General features: G+C 40.2%; 1 protein-coding gene across 26 annotated transcripts in view; it reads right to left on the bottom strand.

The window, feature by feature from the left end:
• enc (R3H domain containing protein encore) overlaps positions 1 to 23,414 on the bottom strand; it is a 944,198-nt gene that overhangs the window by 266,421 nt on the left and 654,363 nt on the right. For 25 of the 26 annotated variants that reach the window (XM_071685668.1, XM_071685684.1, XM_071685751.1 and 22 more), the window contains one exon: positions 18,087 to 18,188. The exons of the other annotated variant lie outside the window; for it this stretch is intronic. In XM_071685668.1, coding sequence (XP_071541769.1) covers positions 18,087 to 18,188 — 102 coding nt within the window. The remainder of the gene's footprint in view (positions 1 to 18,086; positions 18,189 to 23,414) is intronic. 26 annotated transcript variants of the gene reach the window in all.

Here is a 23,414-nt window from a genome sequence, read left to right as displayed (position 1 = left end):
CTCACATCATCTCCTCACTTCATCACTGATGTTCCCATTTGTTCACTTGTCTTATGCACGTGATTTATCTTCTTACAAAAAATCTTTTTATTCTCCCTAAAGTTGAATAATAGTCTCTCACCTCAACTCTCATTTGCTCTCTTTTTTAGCCCTACTGTCACTTTCTTTTATACTCTCCCAGTCATTTGCATTCCTTCCTTCCCAGTATTGTCCAAATGCCTCTCTTTTCTCTTTCACTACCAACTTTACTTCATACTTCACTACCCTTTCTATACAACCCACCTACCACTTTTCTTATGCCACATGCATCATTTGCACATGCCATCACTGCTTCCCTTAATATATCCCATTCCTCACCCACTCCCCTTGTGTCATTTGCTCTTACTTTTTGGAAGTATGAATATGTACACGTGTATGTATGTAATGTCTGTGTATATGTATGTATATGCTGATATGTATATGTTGATATGTATATGTATGTATATGTGCATATGTGGGCATTTATGTATATTTTTGTGTATGTGAGTGGATGGGCCATCCTTCATCTGTTTCCTGGTGCTACCTCGCTGACATAGGGAACAGCAATTACATATAATGATAATACTAATAACGATAATAATAATAATAATAATAACAATAATAATAATAATAATAATAATAATTAATTTACATATATATATATATATATATATATATATATATATATATGTATATATATATATATATATATATATATATATATATATTTTACTTTTTCGCTGTCTCCCACGTTAGTGAGGTAGCGCAAGGAAACATGAAAAAATGACCCAACCCACCCACATACACATGTATATACATACACGTCCACACACGCAAATATACATAACTATACATCTCAATGTATACATATATATACACACACAGACATATACATATATACACATGTACATAATTCATACTTTCTGCATTTAGTCATTCCCATCGACACCCAGCCACACATGAAATAACAACCCCTTTCCCCAGCATGTGCACGAGGTAGCGCTAGGAAAAGACAACAAAGGCTACATATGTTCACACTCAGTCTCTAGCTGTCATGCATAATGCACCAAAATAATAATAATAATAATAATAATAATAATAATAATAATAATAATAATAATAATAATAATAATAATAATGATAATAATAATACTATAGTGACAGGAGGTCAAGAAAAAGATGGCAAACAAGAGTTGGGATGAAAAATCATCATTAAATTTTAGGGAGAATAAAAAGATGTTTTGGAACGAGGTAAATAACGTGCGTAAGACAAGAGAACAAATGAGAACATCAGTGAAGGAGGCAAATGGAGAGGTAATAACAAGTAATGATGAAGTTAGGAGGAGATGGAGTGATTATTTTGAAGGTTTCTCGAATGTGTTTGATGACAGAGTGGCAGATATAGAGTGCTTTGGTTGGGGTGATGTGCGAAGCTTATAAGAGGGTCATGGAGAATGGTTTAGTAAACAGGGAAGAGGCAGTGAAAGCTTTGTGGAAGATGAAAGCCAGCAAGTTGGCGGGTTTGGATGGTATTGCAGTGGAATTCATTAAAGAAGGGGTGACTGTGTTGTAAATTGGTTGGTAAGGATATTCAATATATTTATGAATCATGGTGAAGTGCCTGAGGATTGGCAGAATGCATGCATAGTGCCATTGCACAAAGGCAAATGGGATAGAGGTAAGTGTTCAAATTACAGAGGTATAAGTTTGTTGAGTATTCCTGGGAAATTATATAGGAGGTATTGATTGAGAGGGTAAATGCATGTACAGAGTATCAGACTGGGGAAGAGCAGTGTGGTTTCAGATGTGCTATAGGATGCACAGATCAGGTGTTTGCTTTGAAGAATTTATAAGAAATACTTAGAAAAACATATGAATTAGTATGTAGCATTTATAGATCTGGAGAAGGCCTATGATAGGGTAGATAGAGATGCTCTGTGGAAGGTTCTAAGAGTATATAGTGTGGTAGGTAAGTTGCTAGAAGCAGTGAAAAGTTTTTACCATGGAGTAAAGCATGTGTATGAGTAAGAAGAGATGAAAGTGATTGGCTCCCAGTGAATGTTGGTTTGCGGCAGGGGTGCATGCTGTCTCCATGGTTGTTTAATTTGTTTATGGATGGGGTGGCTAGGGAAGTAAATGCAAGAGTTTTGGAGAGAGGGGCAAGTATGAAGTCTGTTGAGGATCAGAGGGCTTGGGAAGTGAGTCATTTGTTGTTCATTGATGATACAATGCTGGTGGCTGATTTGGATGAGAAACTGCAGAAGTTAGTGACTGAGTTTGGTAAAGTGTGTGAAAGAAGAAATTTGAGAGTAAATGTGTATAAGAGAAAGGTTATTAAGTTCAGTGGGGTTGAGGGACAACTTAATTGTGAGGTAAGTTTGAATGGAGAAAAACTGGAGGAAGAAGTGTTTTAGATATCTGGGAGTGGACTTAGCAGCGAATGGAACCATGGAAGTGGAAGTGAGTCACAGGGTGGGGGAGCATGCAAAGGTTCTGGGAGCGTTGAAGAATGTGTGGAAGGTGAGAATGCTATCTCGGAAAGCAAAAATGGGTGTGTTTGAAGGATTAGTGGTTCCAACAATGTTATATGGTTGCAAGACAAGGGCTATGGATAGAGTTGTGCAGAGGAGGGTGGATGTGTTGGAAATCACTAACTTCTGGAGTTTCTCACTTGAACCAAGTAGGTATATATATTTTCATTTTCTTTTCATACAGATTTCCTATTTCCTGTATTAGCAAGGTAGTGTTAAGAACAAAGGACTGAGCCTTTGAGGGAGTATCCTCACTTAGACCCCTTCTCTGTTCCTTCTTTTGGAAAACTGAATTAGTAGAGGAGAATTTCTTGCCCCCACTTTCATCCCTTTTAGTCACCTTCTATGATATGCAGGGAATACATGGGAAGTATTCTTTCTCCCCTACCCCAGGGATATATATATATATATATATATATATATATATATATATATATATATATATATATATATATATATTTTTTTTTTTTTTTTTTTTTTTGCTGCTGTCTCCCGCGTTTGCGAGGTAGCGCAAGGAAACAGACGAAAGAAATGGCCCAACCCACCCCCATACACATGTATATACATACACGTCCACACATGCAAATATACATACCTATACATCTCAATGTACACATATATATACACACACAGACACATACATATATACCCATGCACACAATTCACACTGTCTGCCTTTGTTCATTCCCATCGTCACCTCGCCACACATGGAATACCATCCCCCTACCCCCTCATGTGTGCGAGGTAGCGCTAGGAAAAGACAACAAAAGCCCCATTCGTTCACACTCAGTCTCTAGCTGTCATGCAATAATGCCCGAAACCACAGCTCCCTTTCCACATCCAGGCCCCACAAAACTTTCCATGGTTTACCCCAGACGCTTCACATGCCCTGATTCAATCCACTGACAGCACGTCAACCCCGGTATACCACATCGATCCAATTCACTCTATTCTTTGCCTGCCTTTCACCCTCCTGCATGTTCAGGCCCCGATCACACAAAATCTTTTTCACTCCATCTTTCCACCTCCAATTTGGTCTCCCACTTCTCCTCGTTCCTTCCACCTCCAACACATATATCCTCTTGGTCAATCTTTCCGCACTCATTCTCTCCAAGTGCCCAAACCATTTCAAAACACCCTCTTCTGCTCTCTCAACCACACTCTTTTTATTTCCACACATCTCTCTTACCCTTACATTACTTACTCGATCAAACCACCTCACACCACACACTGTCCTCAAACATCTCATTTCCAGAACATCCACCCTCCTGCGCACAACTCTATCCATAGCCCACGCCTCGCAACCATACAACATTGTTGGAACCACTATTCCTTCAAACATACCCATTTTTGCTTTCCGAGATAATGTTCTCGACTTCCACACATTCTTCAAGGCTTCCAGGATTTTCGCCCCCACCCCCACCCTATGATTCACTTCCGCTTCCATGGTTCCATCCGCTGGCAGATCCACTCCCAGATATCTAAAACACTTTACTTCCTCCAGTTTTTCTCCATTCAAACTTACCTCCCAATTGACTTGACCCTCAACCCCACTGTACCAAATAACCTTGCTCTTATTCACATTTACTCTTAACTTTCTTTTTTCACACACTTTACCAAACTCAGTCACCAGCTTCTGCAGTTTCTCACATGAATCAGCCACCGGTGCTGTATCATCAGCGAACAACAACTGACTCACTTCCCAAGCTCCCTCATCCACAACAGACTTCATACTTGCCCCTCTTTCCAAAACTCTTGCATTCACCTCCCTAACAACCCCATCCATAAACAAATTAAACAACCATGGAGACATCACACACCCCTGCCGCAAACCTACATTCACTGAGAACCAATCACTTTTCTCTCTTCCTACATGTACACATCCCTTACATCCTCGATAAAAACTTTTCACTGCTTCGAACAACTTGCCTCCCACACCATATATTCTTAATACCTTCCACAGAGCATCTCTATCAACTCTATCATATGCCTTCTCCAGATCCATAAATGCTACATACAAATCCATTTGTGTATATATATATATATATATATATATATATATATATATATATATATATATATATATATAAATATGTTATTTATCTATTTATCTATTTTACTTTGTCGCTGTCTCCCGCGGTAGCGAGGTAGCACAAGGAAACAGACAAAAGAATGGCCCAACCCACCTACATGCACATGTATATATATACATGTCCACACACGCAAATATACATACCTATACATCTCGATGTATACATATATATATACACACACAGACATATACATATATACACATGTACATAATTCATACTGTCTGCCCTTATTCATTCACATCGCCAACTCACCACACATGAAATAACAACCCCCTCCTCCCTCATGTGTGTGAGGTAGCGCTAGGAAAAGACAACAAAGGCTCCATTCGTTTACACTGTCTCTAGCTGTCATGTAATAATGCATCAAAACCACAGCTCTTTCCATATCCAGGCCCCACAGAACTTTCCATGGTTTACCCCAGACGCTTCACATTCCCTGGTTCAATCCACTGACAGCACGTCGACCCTGGTATACCACATCGTTCCAGTTCACTCTATTCCTTGCACGCCTTTCACCCTCCTGCATGTTCAGGCCCCTATCACTCAAATTCTTTTTCACTCCATCTTTCCACCTCTAATTTGGTCTCCCACTTCTCGTTCCCTCCACCTCTGACACACAAATCCTCTTGGTCAATCTTTCCTCACTCATCCCCTCCATGTGACCGAACCATTTCAAAACACCCTCTTCTGCTCTCTCAACCACACTCTTTTTATTACCACACATCTCTCTTACCCTATCATTACTTACTCGATCAAACCACCTCACACCACATATTGTCCTCAAACATCTCATTTCCAGCACATCCACCCTCTTGCGCACAACTCTATCCATAGCCCATGCCTCGCAACCATACAACATTGTTAGAACCACTATTCCTTCAAACATACCCATTTTTGCTTTCCGAGATAATGTTCTCGACGTCCACACATTCTTCAGGGCTCCCAAAATTTTCACCCCCTCCCCCACCCTATGATTCACTTCCGCTTCCATGGTTCCATCCGCTGCCAAAGCCACTCCCAGATATCTAAAACACTTCACTTCCTCCAGTTTTTCTCCATTCAAACTTACCTCCCAATTGACTTGACCCTCAACCCTACTGTACCTAACTGTACAACGTGGAGGTATATGAATATGAATAAAGTACATATGAACGCGCACCTCCATAGAACATACAACTTACAGTTAGGTTTGGTAAAATGCTATCTCCTGGCTATGTGCGCCTGTTGGAAAATAACCGGTGTAGACCCCGTTGCTCACCAATATGAGACGAAGGGTATTCGAGTACTTAGTATTCAAAATTATTTCCTATTAGCCAGGCCCAGAGCCTAGCGGTCAGCATTCCCACCTCCTGCACAGGGGTCCCAGGTTCGATCCTGGCTGTTGGAGGTTTGTATGTTCTATGGAGGTGCGCATTCATATGCACTTTATTCGTATATATGTATGTATGTATATATATGTATGTATGAATGTATATATATGTATGTATGAAAATATATATATATATATATATATATATATATATATATATATATATATATATATATATATATATATATATATTATCCCTGGGGATAGGGGATTAAGAATACTTCCCACGTATTCCCTGCGTGTCGTAGAAGGCGACTAAAAGGGGAGGGAGCGGGGGGCTGGAAATCCTCCCCTCTCGTTTTTTTTTTAATTTTCCAAAAGAAGGAACAGAGAATTGGGCCAGGTGAGGGTATTCCCTCAAAGGCCCAGTCCTCTGTTCTTAACGCTACCTAGCTAATGCGGGAAATGGCGAATAGTTTGAAAGAAGAAAGAAAATATATATATATATATATATATATATATATATATATATATATATATATATATATATATATATATATATTTTTTTTTTTTTCAAACTATTCGCCATTTCCCGAATTAGCGAGGTAGCGTTAAGAACAGATGACTGGGCCTTTGAGGGACTACCCTCACCTGGCCCAATTCTCTGTTCCTTCTTTTGGAAAATTAAAAAAAAACAAAACGAGAGGGGAGGATTTCCAGCCCCCCGCTCCCTCCCCTTTTAGTCGCCTTCTACGACACGCAGGGAATACGTGGGAAGTATTCTTGCTCCCCTATCCCCAGGGATATATATATATATATATATATATATATATATATATATATATATATATATATATATATATATATATATATATATCCCTGGGGATAGGGGAGAAAGAATACTTCCCACGTATTCCCTGCGTGTCGTAGAAGGCGACTAAAAGGGGAGGAAGCGGGTGGCTGGAAATCCTCCCCTTTCTTGTTTTTTTTTTTTAATTTTCCAAAAGAAGGAACAGAGAAGGGGGTCAGGTGAGGATATTCCCTCTAAGGCCCAGTTCTCTGTTCTTAACGCTACCTCGCTAACGCGGGAAATGGCAAATAGTATAAAAAAAAAAAAAATATATATATTATTTATTTATTTATTATACTTTGTCGCTGTCTCCCGCGTTTGCGAGGTAGCGCAAGGAAACAGACGAAAGAAATGGCCCAACCCCCCCCCCCATACACATGTACATACATACGTCCACACACACAAATATACATACCCACACAGCCTTCCACGGTTTACCCCAGACGCTTCACATGCCCTGCTTCAATCCACTGACAGCACGTCAACCCCGGTATACCACATCGCTCCAACTCACTCTATTCCTTGCCCTCCTTTCACCCTCCTGCATGTTCAGGCCCCGATCACACAAAATCTTTTTCACTCCATCTTTCCACCTCCAATTTGGTCTCCCTCTTCTCCTTGTTCCCTCCACCTCCGACACATATATCCTCTTGGTCAATCTTTCCTCACTCATCCTCTCCATGTGCCCAAACCACTTCAAAACACCCTCTTCTGCTCTCTCAACCACGCTCTTTTTATTTCCACACATCTCTCTTACCCTTACGTTACTCACTCGATCAAACCACCTCACACCACACATTGTCCTCAAACATCTCATTTCCAGCACATCCATCCTCCTGCGCACAACTCTATCCATAGCCCACGCCTCGCAACCATACAACATTGTTGGAACCACTATTCCTTCAAACATACCCATTTTTGCTTTCCGAGATAATGTTCTCGACTTCCACACATTCTTCAAGGCCCCCAGGATTTTCGCCCCCTCCCCCACCCTATGATCCACTTCCGCTTCCATGGTTCCATCCGCTGCCAGATCCACTCCCAGATATCTAAAACACTTCACTTCCTCCAGTTTTTCTCCATTCAAACTCACCTCCCAATTGACTTGACCCTCAACCCTACTGTACCTAATAACCTTGCTCTTATTCATATATATATATATATATATATATATATATATATATATATATATATATATATATATATGTACACATATGGACTGGTGATTGGGAATACCTGGTTTAAAAAGCGAGATATACATAAGTATACGTATGTAAGTAGGAGAGATGGCCAGAGAGCGTTATTGGATTATGTGTTAATTGAAAGGCGTGCGAAAGAGAGACTTTTGGATGTTAATGTGCTGAGAGGTGCAACTGGAGGGATGTCTGATCATTATCTTGTGGAGGCTAAGGTGAAGATTTGTATGGGTTTTCAGAAAAGAAGAGTGAATGTTGGGGTGAAGAGGGTGGTGAGAGTAAGTGAGCTAGGGAAGGAGATTTGTGTGAGGAAGTACCAGGAGAGACTGAGTACAGAATGGAAAAAGGTGAGAACAATGGAAGTAAGGGGAGTGGGGGAGGAATGGGATGTATTTAGGGAATCAGTGATGGATTGCGCAAAAGATGCTTGTGGCATGAGAAGAGTGGGAGGTGGGTTGATTAGAAAGGGTAGTGAGTGGTGGGATGAAGAAGTAAGATTATTAGTGAAAGAGAAGAGAGAGGCATTTGGACGATTTTTGCAGGGAAAAAATGCAATTGAGTGGGAGATGTATAAAAGAAAGAGACAGGAGGTCAAGAGAAAGGTGCAAGAGGTGAAAAAGAGGGCAAATGAGAGTCGGGGTTGTTAGGGAGGTGAATGCAAGAGTTTTGGAAAGAGGGGCAAGGATGAAGTCTGTTGGGGATGAGAGAGCTTGGGAAGTGAGTCAGTTGTTGTTCGCTGATGATACAGCGCTGGTGGCTGATTCATGTGAGAAACTGCAGAAGCTGGTGACTGAGTTTGGTAAAGTGTGTGAAAGAAGAAAGTTAAGAGTAAATGTGAATAAGAGCAAGGTTATTAGGTACAGTAGGGTTGAGGGTCAAGTCAATTGGGAGGTGAGTTTGAATGGAGAAAAACTGGAGGAAGTGAAGTGTTTTAGATATCTGGGAGTGGATCTGGCAGCGGATGGAACCATGGAAGCGGAAGTGGATCATAGGGTGGGGGAGGGGGCGAAAATTCTAGGAGGCTTGAAGAATGTGTGGAAGTCGAGAACTTTATCTCGGAAAGCAAAAATGGGTATGTTTGAAGGAATAGTGGTTCCAACAATGTTGTATGGTTGCGAGGCGTGGGCTATGGATGGAGTTGTGCGCAGGAGGATGGATGTGCTGGAAATGAGATGTTTGAGGACAATGTGTGGTGTGAGGTGGTTTGATCGAGTAAGTAACGTAAGGGTAAGAGAGATGTGTGGAAATAAAAAGAGCGTGGTTGAGAGAGCAGAAGAGGGTGTTTTGAAATGGTTTGGTCACATGGAGAGAATGAGTGAGGAAAGATTGACCAAGAGGATATATGTGTCGGAGGTGGAGGGAACGAGGAGAAGAGGGAGACCAAATTGGAGGTGGAAAGATGGAGTGAAAAAGATTTTGTGTGATCGGGGCCTGAACATGCAGGAGGGTGAAATGAGGGCAAGGAATAGAGTGAATTGGAGCGATGTGGTATACCGGGGTTGACGTGCTGTCAGTGGATTGAATCAAGGCATGTGAAGCGTCTGGGGTAAACCATGGAAAGCTGTGTAGGTATGTATATTTGCGTGTGTGGACGTATGTATATACATGTGTATGGGGGTGGGTTGGGCCATTTCTTTCGTCTGTTTCCTTGCGCTACCTCGCAAACGCGGGAGACAGTGACAAAGCAAAAAAAAAAAAAACAAAAAAAAGTTTGTTGAGTATTCCTGGTAAATTATATGGGAGGGTATTGATTGAGAGGGTGAAGGCATGTACAGAGCATCAGATTGGGGAAGAGCATTGTGGTTTCAGAAGTGGTAGAGAATGTGTGGAACAGGTGTTTGCTTTGAAGAATGTATGTGAGAAATACTTAGAAAAGCAAATGGATTTGTATGTAGCATTTATGGATCTAGAGAAGGCATATGATAGAGTTGATAGAGATGCTCTGTGGAAGGTATTAAGAATATATGGTGTGGCAGGCAAGTTGTTAGAAGCAGTGAAAAGTTTTTATCGAGGATGTAAGGCATGTGTACGTGTAGGAAGAGAGGAAAGTGATTGGTTCTCAGTGAATGTAGGTTTGCGACAGGGGTGTGTGATGTCTCCATGGTTGTTTAATTTGTTTATGGATGGGGTTGTTAGGGAGGCGAATGCAAGAGTTTTGGAAAGAGGGGCAAGTATGCAGTCTGTTGGGGATGAGAGAGCTTGGGAAGTGAGTCAGTTGTTGTTCGCTGATGATACAGCGCTGGTGGCTGATTCATGTGAGAAACTGCAGAAGCTGGTGACTGAGTTTGGTAAAGTGTGTGAAAGAAGAAAGTTAAGAGTAAATGTGAATAAGAGCAAGGTTATTAGGTACAGTGGGGTTGAGGGTCAAGTCAACTGGGAGGTAAGTTTGAATGGAGAAAAACTGGAGGAAGTAAAGTGTTTTAGATATCTGGGAGTGGATCTGGCAGCAGATGGAACCATGGAAGCGGAAGTGGATCATAGGGTGGGGGAGGGAGCGAAAATCCTGGGAGCCTTGAAGAATGTGTGGAAGTCAAGAACATTATCTCGGAAAGCAAAAATGGGTATGTTTGAAGGAATAGTGGTTCCAACAATGTTGTATGGTTGCGAGGCGTGGGCTATGGATAGAGTTGTGCGCAGGGGGATGGATGTGCTGGAAATGAGATGTTTGAGGACAATGTGTGGCGTGAGGTGGTTTCATCGAGTAAGTAACGTAAGGGTAAGAGAGATGTGTGGAAATAAAAAGAGCGTGGTTGAGAGAGCAGAAGAGGGTGTTTTGAAATGGTTTGGGCACATTGAGAGAATGAGTGAGGAAAGATTGACCAAAAGGATATATATATATGTGTCGGAGGTGGAGGGAACGAGGAGAAGAGGGAGACCAAATTGGAGGTGGAAAGATGGAGTGAAAAAGATTTTGTGTGATCGGGGCCTGAACATGCAGGAGGGTGAAAAGAGGGCAAGGAATAGAGTGAATTGGATCGATGTGGTATACCGGGGTTGACGTGCTGTCAGTGGATTGAATCAGGGCATGTGAAACGTCTGGGGTAAACCATGGAAAGCTGTGTAGGTATGTATATTTACGTATGTGGACGTATGTATATACATGTGTATGGGGGTGGGTTGGGCCATTTCTTTCGTCTGTTTCCTTGCGCTACCTCGCAAACGCGGGAGACAGCGACAAAAAAAAAAAACAATATACATATATATATATATATATATATATATATATATATATATATATATATATATATATATATATATATACATATATATATATATATATATATATATATATATTTTTTTTTTTTTTTAAAACTATTCGCCATTTCCCGCGTTAGCGAGGTAGCGTTAAGAACAGAGAACTGGGCCACTGAGGGAATATTCTCACCTGGCCCCCTTCTCTGTTCCTTCTTTTGGAAAATTAAAAAAATTAAGAGGGGAGGATTTCCAGCCCCCCGCTCCCTCCCCTTTTAGTCGCCTTCTACAACACGCAGGGAATACGTGGGAAGTATTCTTTCTCCCCTATCCCCAGGGATAATATATATATATATATATATATATATATATATATATATATATATATATATATATCATATTTATTTATTTTACTTTGTCGCTGTCTCCCGCGTTTGCGAGGTAGCATAAGGAAACAGACGAAAGAAATGGCCCAACCCACCCCCATACACATGTATATACATACATGTCCACACACACAAATATACATACCTATACATTTCAATGTACACATATATATACACACAGACACATACATACATACCCATGCACACAATTCACACTGTCTCCCTTTATTCATTCCCATCGCCACCTCGCCACACATGGAATACCATCCCCCTCCCTCCTCATGTGTGCGAGGTAGCGCTAGGAAAAGACAACAAAGGCCCCATTCATTCACACTCAGGCTCTAGCTGTCATGCAATAATGCCCGAAACCACAGCTCCCTTTCCACATCCAGGCCCCACAAAACTTTCCACGGTTTACCCCAGACGCTTCACATGCCCTGATTCAATCCACTGACAGCACGTCAACCCCGGTATACCACATCGATCCAATTCACTCTATTCCTTGCCCGCCTTTCACCCTCCTGCATGTTCAGGTCCTGATCACTCAAAATCTTTTTCACTCCATCCTTCCACCTCTAATTTGGTCTCCCACTTCTCCTCGTTCTTTCCACCTCCGACACATATATTCTCTTGGTCAATCTTTCCTCACTCATTCTCTCCATGTGCCCAAACCATTTCAAAACACCCTCTTCTGCTCTCTCAACCACGCTCTTTTTATTTCCACACATCTCTCTTACCCTTACATTATTTACTCGATCAAACCACCTCACACCACACATTGTCCTCAAACATCTCATTTCCAGCACATCCACCCTCCTGCGCACAACTCTATCCATAGCCCACGCCTCGCAACCATACAACATTGTTGGAACCACTATTCCTTCAAACATACCCATTTTTGCTTTCCGAGATAATGTTCTCGACTTCCACACATTCTTCAAGGCTCCCAGTATTTTCGCCCCCTCCCCCACCCTATGATTCACTTCCGCTTCCATGGTTCCATCCGCTGCCAGATCCACTCCCAGATATCTAAAACACTTTACTTCCTCCAGTTTTGCTCCATTCAAACTTACCTCCCAATTGACTTGACCCTCAACCCTACTGTACCTAATAACCTTGCTCTTATTCACATTTACTCTTAACTTTCTTCTTTCACACACTTTACCAAACTCAGTCACCAGCTTCTGCAGTTTCTCACATGAATCAGCCACCAGCGCTGTATCATCAGCGAACAACAACTGACTCACTTCCCAAGCTCTCTCATCCACAACAGACTTCATACTTGCCCCTCTTTCCAAAACTCTTGCATTCACCTCCCTAACAACCCCATCCATAAACAAATTAAACAACCATGGAGACATCACACACCCCTGCCGCAAACCTACATTCACTGAGAACCAATCACTTTCCTCTCTTCCTACACGTACACATGCCTTACATCCTTGATAAAAACTTTTCACTGCTTCTAACAACCTGCCTCCCACACCATTTATATATATATATATATATATATATATAAATATATATATATATATATATATATATATATATATATATTATATATTATCCCTGGGGATAGGGGAGAAAGAATACTTCCCACGTATTCCCTGCGTGTCGTAGAAGGTGACTAAAAGGGAAGGGAGCGGGGGGCTGGAAATCCTCCCCTCTCGTTTTTTTTTTTTTTTCCAAAAGAAGGAACAGAGAAGGGGGCCAGGTGAGGGTATTCCCTCAAAGGCCCAGTCCTCTGTTCTTAACGCTACCTCGCTATCGCGGGAAATGGCGAATAGTATGAAAAAAAAAAAAAAAAAAATATATATATATATATATATATATATATATATATATATATATATATATATATATATATATATATATATATATATATTTATTTTTATTTTATTTTGCTTTGTCGCTGTCTCCCGCGTTAGCGAGGTAGCGCAAGGAAACAGACGAAAGAATGGCCCAACCCACCCACATACACATGTATATACATACACATCCACACAAGCAAATATACATACCTATACATCTCAACGTATAGCTATATATACACACACAAAATATATATATATATATATATATATATATATATATATATATATATATATATATATATATATATATATATACACATATATATATATATATATATATATATATATATATATATATATATATATATATATATATATATATATATATATATATATGTGTATGTACATGTGTATGGGGGGGGGGTTGGGCCATTTTCTTTCGTCTGTTTCCTTGCGCTACCTCGCAAACGCGGGAGACAGCGACAAAGTATAAAAAAAAAAAAAAAAAAAATATATATATATATATATATATACATATATATTTATTTTATATTTATTTATTTATTATACTTTGTCGCTGTCTCCCGCGTTTGCGAGGTAGCGCAAGGAAACAGACGAAAGAAATGGCCCAACCCCCCCCCCCATACACATGTATATACATACGTCCACACACGCAAATATACATACCTACACAGCTTTCCATGGTTTACCCCAGACGCTTCACATGCCTTGATTCAATCCACTGACAGCACATCAACCCCGGTATACCACATCGCTCCAATTCACTCTATTCCTTGCCCTCCTTTCACCCTCCTGCATGTTCAGGCCCCAATCACACAAAATCTTTTTCACTCCATCTTTCCACCTCCAATTTGGTCTCTCTCTTCTCCTCGTTCCCTCCACCTCCGACACATATATCCTCTTGGTCAATCTTTCCTCACTCATTCTCTCCATGTGCCCAAACCACTTCAAAACACCCTCTTCTGCTCTCTCAACCACGCTCTTTTTATTTCCACACATCTCTCTTACCCTTACGTTACTCACTCGAGCAAACCACCTCACACCACACATTGTCCTCAAACATCTCATTTCCAGCACATCCATCCTCCTGCGCACAACTCTATTCATAGCCCACGCTTCGCAACCATACAACATTGTTGGAACCACTATTCCTTCAAACATACCCATTTTTGCTTTCCGAGATAATGTTCTCGACTTCCACACATTCTTCAAGGCCCCCAGAATTTTCGCCCCCTCCCCCACCCTATGATCCACTTCCGCTTCCATGGTTCCATCCGCTGCCAGATCCACTCCCAGATTTCTAAAACACTTCACTTCCTCCAGTTTTTCTCCATTCAAACTCACCTCCCAATTGACTTGACCCTCAACCCTACTGTACCTAATAACCTTGCTCTTATTCACATTTACTCTTAACTTTCTTCTTCCACACACTTTACCAAATTCAGTCACCAGCTTCTGCAGTTTCTCACATGAATCAGCCACCAGCGCTGTATCATCAGCGAACAACAACTGACTCACTTCCCAAGCTCTCTCATCCCCAACAGACTTCATACTTGCCCCTCTTTCCAAAACTCTTGCATTTACCTCCCTAACAACCCCATCCATAAACAAATTAAACAACCATGGAGACATCACACACCCCTGCCGCAAACCTACATTCACTGAGAACCAATCACTTTCCTCTCTTCCTACACGTACACATGCCTTACATCCTCGATAAAAACTTTTCACTGCTTCTAACAACTTTCCTCCCACACCATATATTCTTAATACCTTCCACAGAGCATCTCTATCAACTCTATCATATGCCTTCTCCAGATCCATAAATGCTACATACAAATCCATTTGCTTTTCTAAGTATTTCTCACATACATTCTTCAAAGCAAACACCTGATCTACACATCCTCTACCACTTCTGAAACCACACTGCTCTTCCCCAATCTGATGCTCTGTACATGCCTTCACCCTCTCAATCAATACCCTCCCATATAATTTACCAGGAATACTCAACAAACTTATACCTCTGTAATTTGAGCACTCACTCTTATCCCCTTTGCCTTTGTACAATGGCACTATGCACGCATTCCGCCAATCCTCAGGCACCTCACCATGAGTCATACATACATTAAATAACCTTACCAACCAGTCAACAATACAGTCACCCCCTTTTTTAATAAATTCCACTGCAATACCATCCAAACCTGCTGCCTTGCCTGCTTTCATCTTCCGCAAAGCTTTCACTACCTCTTCTCTGTTTACCAAATCATTTTCCCTAACCCTCTCACTTTGCACACCACCTCGACCAAAACACCCTATATCTGCCACTCTATCATCAAACACATTCAACAAACCTTCAAAATACTCACTCCATCTCCTTCTCACATCACCACTACTTGTTATCACCTCCCCATTTGCGCCTTTCACTGAAGTTCCCATTTGCTCCCTTGTCTTACGCTTGGGAAGTGAGTCAGTTGTTGTTCGCTGATGATACAGCGCTGGTGGCTGATTCATGTGAGAAACTGCAGAAGCTGGTGACTGAGTTTGGTAAAGTGTGTGAAAGAAGAAAGTTAAGAGTAAATGTGAATAAGAGCAAGGTTATTAGGTACAGTAGGGTTGAGGGTCAAGTCAATTGGGAGGTGAGTTTGAATGGAGAAAAACTGGAGGAAGTGAAGTGTTTTAGATATCTGGGAGTGGATCTGGCAGCGGATGGAACCATGGAAGCGGAAGTGGATCATAAGGTGGGGGAGGGGGCGAAAATTCTGGGAGCCTTGAAGAATGTGTGGAAGTCGAGAACATTATCTCGGAAAGCAAAAATGGGTATGTTTGAAGGAATAGTGGTTCCAACAATGTTGTATGGTTGCGAGGCGTGGGCTATGGATGGAGTTGTGCGCAGGAGGATGGATGTGCTGGAAATGAGATGTTTGAGGACAATGTGTGGTGTGAGGTGGTTTGATCGAGTAAGTAACGTAAGGGTAAGAGAGATGTGTGGAAATAAAAAGAGCGTGGTTGAGAGAGCAGAAGAGGGTGTTTTGAAATGGTTCGGGCACATGGAGAGAATGAGTGAGGAAAGATTGACCAAGAGGATATATGTGTCGGAGGTGGAGGGAACGAGGAGAAGACGGAGACCAAATTGGAGGTGGAAAGATGGAGTGAAAAAGATTTTGTGTGATCGGGGCCTGAACATGCAGGAGGGTGAAAGGAGGGCAAGGAATAGAGTGAATTGGAGCGATGTGGTATACCGGGGTTGACGTGCTGTCAGTGGATTGAATCGGGGCATGTGAAGCGTCTGGGGTATGGGGTAAACCATGGAAAGCTGTGTAGGTATGTATATTTGCGTGTGTGGACGTATGTATGTACATGTGTATGGGGGTGGGTTGGGCCATTTCTTTCGTCTGTTTCCTTGCGCTACCTCGCAAACGCGGGAGACAGCAAAAAAAAAAAAAAAAAAAAAATATATATATATATATATATATATATATATATATATATATATATATATATATATATACACATAATTCATACTGTCTGCCTTTATTCATTCCCATCACCACCCCGCCACACATGAAATAACAACCCCCTCCCCCCTCATGTGCACGAGGTAACGCTAGGAAAAGACAACAAAGGCCACATTCGTTCACACTCAGTCTCTAGCTGTCATGTAATAATGCACCGAAACCACAGCTCCCTTTCCACATCCAGGCCCCACATATATAGTTTAGACAGTAGTAGCAGGTGGGAGAATTAGGTGGAACTATTAGGTAGGAACATTTGGTGGGAACATTAGGTAGTTATAGTTGGTAAGAAAATTAGGTGTGAACATTAAGTAGAAACAGTAGGTTGGAACATTAGGCAGACTAAATTAGGTTGAAATAGTTGACATGAACATTAGTTTGGAACCTCTGAAGCACTATGCTAGAGTTGCCCTCTGCCAGTGGCTCATTAAGGGTGAGGTACTAAAAGGCTAAAAAGTGGCTACCCTCTTGAGGGAGTTCCCAAATGGAACAGACATCAGATATGTATGAAGATAGATTGCTACTGTAATTTATTTATCTATAATTACACTAGGGTGTACTACTTCCAGTAGCAGGGAAATCTAGACTCATCTGGAGTGATAAGTTCTCTTACAAGACTGTAACCCCAATGATACAGCCTTAATAAAGGTGACTTTTCACTCGCAATGTATCCTCTTGTAGATATACATACACACAAAGCTAAATAAAGTAAATAATTATATACAAGTGTACTGAACACGAAAATCTGGTGTTATGGATCACCTAAACTTTAATCTTAATCTGCATTCTGAGTTACAGATGTAGCATTCAAGTGCTAGGAAACTTTCCTCATGTTATCGAACAACCCAACATTATTCAAATCTGATATATCAAATATCAAATAAGGGTTAAGGCACAAAGTTTGTGTCATAACTGTTGAGTCAATACAGCTGATGGAAAAGCACAGTGGCCAGTAGACATAACATCCAGGTAGGTCACTGACAAGGCTGTCTTGCCTCTTCTCTGTGCTGCCAAAAATGGCCTCTTGCTCTCAGAAGAAGCAATGTAGGTCTTCAGTATTTCTTCAATCCATGATACTGGAGAGGAAAATAAATGATGGGAAACATTTAAGACCTGATGGGATTGCCCACAAGAGTTCCATCTTCATTATTATAAGATTCTTACCTCCTGACTGAATATTCGCTTCCTTACTTTTTCGTATTCCTCTTCCCGTTCCTCGAAGCTCTTACTCCTCCTTGATTCTGAGCTGAATTGTCTATCTAGGGACTAAAAACAAAACAGACATTACTGTGCAGCCATTCAAACCATGATTCTCTCTATCTATCTATAGTTTTAATGCCATTTCCTGCATTCATTGCAGGGTGGCACATGTAAAAATCTTCCCTCAAACATTTCGGTTACTGACCATCTCCACACCTTCATGTGTCGAAGACTTATCAGTAACAGTCGAAACATTTGCTGAGAGATCTTATTTATGAGAATATGAATCAATTCCCTCCATATCTCCTCATCAAGAATAAACATACTATTTGAAATAGATGACTGCAGTTAAAGATAATAATTAAAGTACTTTCAGAGAAAAACAAACTGCAAAATCAAATACTATCATAGAAAATGTCATTCAATAAGATGTCTTCCATTCAATAACAAGCGTAATTTCAAAATACCACCTAAGACTTTTTTTTAATTTTCTTCAAACCAGTCAGTATCTAATAAAAGTGGTACCCTAAAATATTGGCTAAGAATGTCTAATAAACATGAAACCTTAAAAAACATTATCATGAAGGTCTACACATTTTCTTTTGTAAAGATTTTCAGCTTTGGAAAATTTTTCCTTGTTTTAAAAATAATTCCTGAATAACATAGAAAATCAGATTTGATATGAAAAATAAGTGATTTTCTTGTGGATGAATACTTTTGTCCCAGTTTATTAAAGATGATCCATCTTACAATACAGTTATTCTGTAAACATTTCACTGAAAAAAAAGCAAGGAAAAGTAATCCATATACCTTTCTTCTAACGACAGTTTTTCTAACGACTGATAACATGCTGAAGACACTGGTGCTCAGGGCCAAGCTGAACAAAACTTCATGGAGGAAACTCCCTTATAATCAAGTATAGTGCCCCCACCACCATTAACAACCACATGAAAGTATTAACAAAAAGATAATTTGCATACAAGCCCACCAATTTGTCAAAGCCCACCTAAGGATGGTACTGACTCACTTTAAGCCCCCAGTGACAGATGAACAACAAACTTTATTCAGATGTGTGTGCAGAGTTACGAAGAACTCTCGTTAATAAACAAGAAGAGCTCATCAGTCCTGTTCCTTTAGTTTTCTGAATCAGTTTAAAATCAAGCAACAAAGAAATAAAAGGTTTGTGAACCAGATAGGTAGCAGAGGAAGTCTTATCAGCAGAATTACACTTCACCCTACCTGTGTTTGGACCACATTACCAGTGTTAAGCAATAGGAGAATTGACCTTTTGCTAAATGGGATTATGAATGGCACCTAAATTGAGTCTGATGGAGAAAACCCTTGATAATAATATCAGTTACTATACTAACCCAAACAAAGAACAGCTAACAATGGTCAATTGGCTTGGCGGTGAATTTTGGTATATTGTCTAAGACGTATGTTTGCCAGTTCTGATGGTTTCAGAGCTGTATGACATTATAGTCAGTAAAGTTTTTATAATTTTGCTGGTTACTTTGACCCAAGTATTAGCCAGAAGTCAGTGCAAGAACAACTGTGATCAGCTGAGGAAATATAATGGATAGTTTGCGACAAGTGCATGACACTCTTTGTTGAGGCTTGTAATGTTGGATGTATTTCTCCCACCTGGCTGTTTAAGGATGTTTGTGAGGGAATGTTAATATCAGTCTACTGCATAGAACCATTCACCCACAATTCAGTAAAACAAAATGTCTGGCAAAATTCCCATTATGGGATAAAATCCAGCCATCTTAACAATTGAATAGAAATGTGAAAGCAAATACAATGTTTGTATTTTGTAGTTTGCCATGTAGCCACTTCAAACTGCTAGTAGGTATTCTGTATTCCCGGTGCACCAACTGAACTGAATGGTGAGGAATTTTTCTTGTCATCTGACCATAATAACCCATTATGTTAGCATTAAGACACTCTAAACAAGACAGTGATTCTTCTGATAAGAAAAAGAGAGTCCAAGAGTAAGAAAAGCAGCAGTGTGTAGAAACACAACAGTAAAATGAAAGACTACAAAGACTAAGATGTTAGATAAAGTGCTCTTGAAGTGGTTCAAGAAGAAGGAAAGCATATCTTTACATGTTCAATGATTTGTTAAAATGTTAAGTTTTTATATAAAAAAGATGGAGATCAAGGAGCCATGCAGTCTTTCTGGTGGGTGGTTGAGAAATTCTAAGCTGAGAGAATGATATAAAAAGAAAATTTCATGTTCAACTTCACCTACAGTTAATCCAACAATTACATACTCTATAATCCAAGTAAAAAAAAAAGGGGGGGGGGGCTTATAATGGTGTCAGTACAGCAATCAGATTTACATTATTTATTTTGCAATTTGGTATTATTTAGTTTCCAAAGAGTAAGGCTCAGCTAACTAAATTCTCTGCCCAGGCTCCATCTAAAAAAATGGAACTATGTTACATAACCTTTATCATATGATATGGGAAGTGGATTATTGGCGTATGACAAGGCTCTCGCAGTAAGTTTCACAAACAAACTTCAGAATCCAGAGGGTAGTTGCAGAGGTTCTGGGTATAATAGAAGCATTCAGATTCAAAGAGAATGTAAAAAAATATAAAAAAAGGTAATGAGGAGAGACTGGGGGACGGTACAGGATAGTTTGACTGCATTAGGTACATGGAAGTTGCAACAGATGTAACTATGGGGGCTGAAGTAAGTCACAGAATGAAAGAATGGTGCCATGATCCTGGGTGCATTAAGGAGCATGTAGAGTGAGAAGTCAGTGTCTGTTGGGGTAAACATAAGTATGTTTGAAGGCATAAAACTCCTGACAGGGTTGTATGGACGCTAAAGAAACTTGGAATAAGTGTCAAAAATGACAGGTTGACTGTGTAAAAATGACACTGAAAGAGAGTCTAACTGAAAGGGCCAACCAGTGTCTGCTGAAATGGTTCTGAAATATGAGGAGGCTGAGAGTAGAGACTAAGTATACATATGTGTCAGAAGTGAAGGGAGCAGTTTGTAGGGGGACACAGAAAAGGGTGAAGCACAAGAGGTCTTGGGGTATCAGGACATGAATATTCATGAAGAGGAAAAGCACATATGAGATAAAATTAAGTGGATCAATGTGCTGCTAATGGGCTAAAGCACGGCATATGAAGTGGTTAAGGTAAACCATGAAGTAGTCTATGAGGTTTTGCAGTTGGTGGTAAGCTATAGTTTCAAAACCTAAAACATGATGTTCAAATGAGGTCATTTGTTTAACTTCGTAATGTTAACTTGCTAAGGTAGGAGTGGCAATTAAGTATAGAGTAAAATATCATTATTACACTTTGGTAAGGGAGCATCGGGAACAGATGATATAGGAACAGTCTTAAAAATCCTCACTTGGCCCCTTTCTCTTATTCCTTCTTTTGGAGACTAATAGAGTGGTATAGAAGAAAATTTCCAAAATCCCATTCCTGCCCTTCTTAGCTCCCTTTTATAGAGTGCAGGAGGTACATGGGTAATATTTTTCTCCCCTATACTCAGGTATACTATCATTATTATCACCATCATCCTTAGTATCATCATAATTCATATTATCATCGCTACACCAATCACTATGGACCTCTATGCTAGTCTTGCTAGTATCACCATAGCATCTGTGGCACAGACTCAGCTCGCTTGGCTTATTATTTGTTTCAGTGTTGAATGAAGGAAACCACTAAAAGAGAATGGGGCAGCTATGTGTATCTAATAATCCTGTTTTCTCTTTGCCAAAGGTTTCATTTGTCTGTCAAACACCAAAAGATCTAAAAACAATCTCATAAAACAAATAATACCTCAGCATTTCAAGATTTTCAAACATAATTTTTCAAAAGAACCTTTGACTTATATAGAAATTTGAATTTTTTTCCACACACACCACCACTGGTTATCTTCCATTATACAATAGATTACCATAATAATAACAATTATTATTATCATTATCATACATGTCTATGTGGGTGGGTTGGGCCATTCTTTCATCTGTTTCCTTGCGCTACCTCGCTTACGTGGGAGACAGTGACAAAGCAAATAAAAAAAAAAATATATATATATATATATATATATATATATATATATATATATATATATATATATATATATATATATATATTAGCATCAGATTGGGGAAGAGCAGTGTGGTTTCAGAAGTGGTAGAGGATGTGTGGATCAGGTGTTTGCTTTGAAGAATGTATGTGAGAAATACTTAGAAAAGCAAATGGATTTGTATGTAGCATTTATGGATCTGGAGAACGCATATGATAGAGTTGATAGAGATGCTCTGTGGAAGGTATTAAGAATATATGGTGTGGGAGGAAAGTTGTTAGAAGCAGTGAAAAGTTTTTATCGAGGATGTAAGGCATGTGTACGTGTAGGAAGAGAGGAAAGTGATTGGTTCTCAGTGAATGTAGGTTTGCGGCAGGGGTGTGTGATGTCTCCATGGTTGTTTAATTTGTTTATGGATGGGGTTGTTAGGGAGGTAAATGCAAGAGTTTTGGAAAGAGGGGCAAGTATGAAGTCTGTTGGGGATGAGAGAGCTTGGGAAGTGAGTCAGTTGTTGTTCGCTGATGATACAGCGCTGGTGGCTGATTCATGTGAGAAACTGCAGAAGCTGGTGAATGAGTTTGGTAAAGTGTGTGGAAGAAGAAAGTTAAGAGTAAATGTGAATAAGAGCAAGGTTATTAGGTACAGTAGGGTTGAGGGTCAAGTCAATTGGGAGGTGAGTTTGAATGGAGAAAAACTGGAGGAAGTGAAGTGTTTTAGATATCTGGGAGTGGATCTGGCAGCGGATGGAACCATGGAAGCGGAAGTGGATCATAGGGTGGGGGAGGGGGTGAAAATCCTGGGGGCCTTGAAGAATGTGTGGAAGTCGAGAACATTATCTCGGAAAGCAAAAATGGGTATGTTTGAAGGAATAGTGGTTCCAACAATGTTGTATGGTTGCGAGGTGTGGGCTATGGATAGAGTTGTGCGCAGGAGGATGGATGCGCTGGAAATGAGATGTTTGAGGACAATGTGTGGTGTGAGGTGGTTTGATCGAGTGAGTAACGTAAGGGTAAGAGAGATGTGTGGAAATAAAAAGAGTGTGGTTGAGAGAGCAGAAGAGGGTGTTTTGAAGTCGTTTGGGCACATGGAGAGGATGAGTGAGGAAAGATTGACCAAGAGGATATATGTGTCGGAGGTGGAGGGAACAAGGAGAAGAGGGAGACCAAATTGGAGGTGGAAAGATGGAGTGAAAAAGATTTTGTGTGATCGGGGCCTGAACATGCAGGAGGG

This window comes from Panulirus ornatus, chromosome 3 (assembly GCF_036320965.1).
Source record: "Panulirus ornatus isolate Po-2019 chromosome 3, ASM3632096v1, whole genome shotgun sequence".
NCBI lineage: Eukaryota > Metazoa > Arthropoda > Malacostraca > Decapoda > Palinuridae > Panulirus > Panulirus ornatus.
The sequence above is the reverse complement of the archived record's forward strand: the minus strand, read 5'-3'. Positions and strand labels throughout refer to the sequence as shown.